General features: G+C 46.2%; 1 protein-coding gene across 5 annotated transcripts in view; it reads left to right on the top strand.

Moving 5' to 3' along the window:
* The window catches only part of LOC103395658 (stromal interaction molecule 1-like), a 13,256-nt gene that overhangs the window by 8,497 nt on the left and 2,142 nt on the right, over nt 1-2,617 (top strand). For 4 of the 5 annotated variants that reach the window (XM_025065615.1, XM_025065616.1, XM_017041809.2 and 1 more), the window contains 3 exons: nt 715-815; nt 920-1,155; nt 1,787-1,873. In XM_025065615.1, the coding sequence (XP_024921383.1) occupies nt 715-815; nt 920-1,155; nt 1,787-1,873 (424 nt within the window). The remainder of the gene's footprint in view (nt 1-714; nt 816-919; nt 1,156-1,786; nt 1,874-2,617) is intronic. The other variant, XM_025065618.1, reaches the window with a different exon arrangement.

The following is a 2,617-nucleotide window of genomic DNA, read 5'->3' as shown; positions in this document are numbered from 1 at the left end:
TGATGATGATGATGATGATGATGATGATGATGATGATGATGATGATGATGATGATGATGATGATGATGATGATGATGATGATGATGATGATGATGATGATGATGATGATGATGATGATGATGATGATGATGATGATGATGATGATGATGATGATGATGATGATGATGATGATGATGATGATGATGATGATGATGATGATGATGATGATGATGATGATGATGATGATGATGATGATGATGATGATGATGATGATGATGATGATGATGATGATGATGATGATGATGATGATGATGATGATGATGATGATGATGATGATGATGATGATGATGATGATGATGATGATGATGATGATGATGATGATGATGATGATGATGATGATGATGATGATGATGATGATGATGATGATGATGATGATGATGATGATGATGATGATGATGATGATGATGATGATGATGATGATGATGATGATGATGATGATGATGATGATGATGATGATGATGATGATGATGATGATGATGATGATGATGATGATGATGATGATGATGATGATGATGATGATGATGATGATGATGATGATGATGATGATGATGATGATGATGATGATGATGATGATGATGATGATGATGATGATGATGATGATGATGATGATGAAGATGATGATGAAGATGATGATGATGATGATGACGGGGACGACAGACACTTTGTTCTTTGCAGGCAGAGAAAATCAAGAAGAAGAAAAGTTCTCTGTTCGGGCCGTTCCACGTGGCCCACAGCTCCTCCCTGGACGACGTGGACCATAAGATCCTGTCGGCCAAGTGAGTGACCTTTGATCCCACACCTACAGGTCCATCAGAGCCGATGATCAGTCCTGGATTTTCTTCAGCTTCTTGAATCTGCGTTTCTACACTGCCCCCTGCAGGCAGGCGCTGGCCGAGGTCACGGCGGCGCTGCGGGAGAAGCTTCAGCGCTGGCAGCAGATCGAGTTTCTGACCGGCTTCTGTTTGGTCAATAATCCTGGTCTGGGGGCGTTGGCCGCCGCCCTCAACCTGGACCCGTCCATGCTGGGCTTGAGACCCCAGACCCCGCAGCACCTGCTCCTGTCTGACGACCTGGACGACATGGACGAGGACATCCTGTCTCCTGGGACACTTCAGTGTGAGTAGAAGACAGGATGCAACAGCGCCACCTCTGACAACCAACCTGAAAATAGTTCCAACAACTGATTCATTCTCCGGTTCAGTCCACTCTTAAAGGGAAAGTTCTGGTGTTTCACACCCTGAGGAACCGCCGCAACAGAACTGATTTGATGTTTTACCGCAGTAACACGAGCTAACCACCGGGGGCAGCAGTAGACCAGCTGCAGAAACTGGTTTAAGAACTGTGGTTTTCTATTTTCATGGTAAGATACAGCAGGGGGCGCTCACAGTACTGATTAGGTTTAAGGATGGATGGACGGATGGATGGACGGATGGACGGACGGATGGAAGGACGGATGGACGGACGGATGGACGGATAGAACAACCATCGAAGGACAAAGTGAAACAAAGTGAACTGTCCCTTTAAGACTGGACGATGAAACCTGAATATAAACAACCTGTGTTGATGTTGGGACTATTTTTAGCTGTGGAGTAATCTGTGTGTGTGTGTGTGTGTGTGTGTGTGTGTGTGTTTAACTCAGCTGTTTCTCTCAGCTAACCTCTTTCTGGTCTCCGCCCTCTCTTCTGTCATTGGTCGTTTGTTTCTGGGCGTCCCCGTCTCTCTCTCTGCTGATTGGCTCCGACGGCAGACGCAGCGTGGCAGATGGACCGGCGACTCAGCGACCTGTGGCCCCTCGGTGGAATCGCAGACAACCAGTCACCGTGGAAACAGTCCGGTTGGCCTCTCCTTTCATTTCCTTCTTTGGCCCCGCCCCCTCTTTCTCTGATTGGCTTAAACCTCTGGTTCCCACTAAACCTGGAACATTTCCCAAACAAAAAGTTAATAAAACAGAAAAGACGTGAGAGTGTAACCGACACGCAGAGTGCGCCCCCTTGTGGGCTGCCACAGAGAAAAGCAGTGATTTTAGTTCCCAGAGACACAGCAGTTGTTGCTCCACTGCTGCCTCCAGTCGTTCACATGACCGATGCAGTTCTTTGTCATTCAGACAGGGGGCAGCAGTTGACGCGGTTTTGGAAAAGCTTGGATTAAAACACGTTTTTATCATCAGCCTCGATGGTCAGAGGTCCGACCCAAATGTCACGGTCATTTTTGTCCACTCTCTGGTGTGAACCAATCACATGCAGCGTTGACGTCCCAGAAACAACAACCTGACTGTATAATGTGACGGTTGATTTGTGGACATGTCCAGGCTGCAGGTGTACACGTCAAGGGCCCCCGCCCCTCATCTTGTCCTGACTTGTTTTTTTCTCTTCTCACCAACAACAGTTGTCTCATCAAACCCAGGAGTTTTGTTTTTTTACCTCAGCTTCAGTTTGTACTGAAATCTGAACGTTTGATGAAGAATGTTTTTTGACGACCTTGAGGTCACAGAGGTCAAGGCTAAACCAAAGGTCACAGTGTGAAGATGATCAAACTGTTGTTGATGAAAACTCACTTCCTCCTTCAGACTTTAACTCTT

Source organism: Cynoglossus semilaevis, chromosome 19 (genome assembly GCF_000523025.1).
Source record: "Cynoglossus semilaevis isolate Cse_v1.0 chromosome 19, Cse_v1.0, whole genome shotgun sequence".
Classification (NCBI taxonomy): Eukaryota; Metazoa; Chordata; class Actinopteri; order Pleuronectiformes; family Cynoglossidae; genus Cynoglossus; species Cynoglossus semilaevis.
Note: the sequence above shows the minus strand (reverse complement) of the source record. Positions and strands in the feature narration are given on the sequence as shown.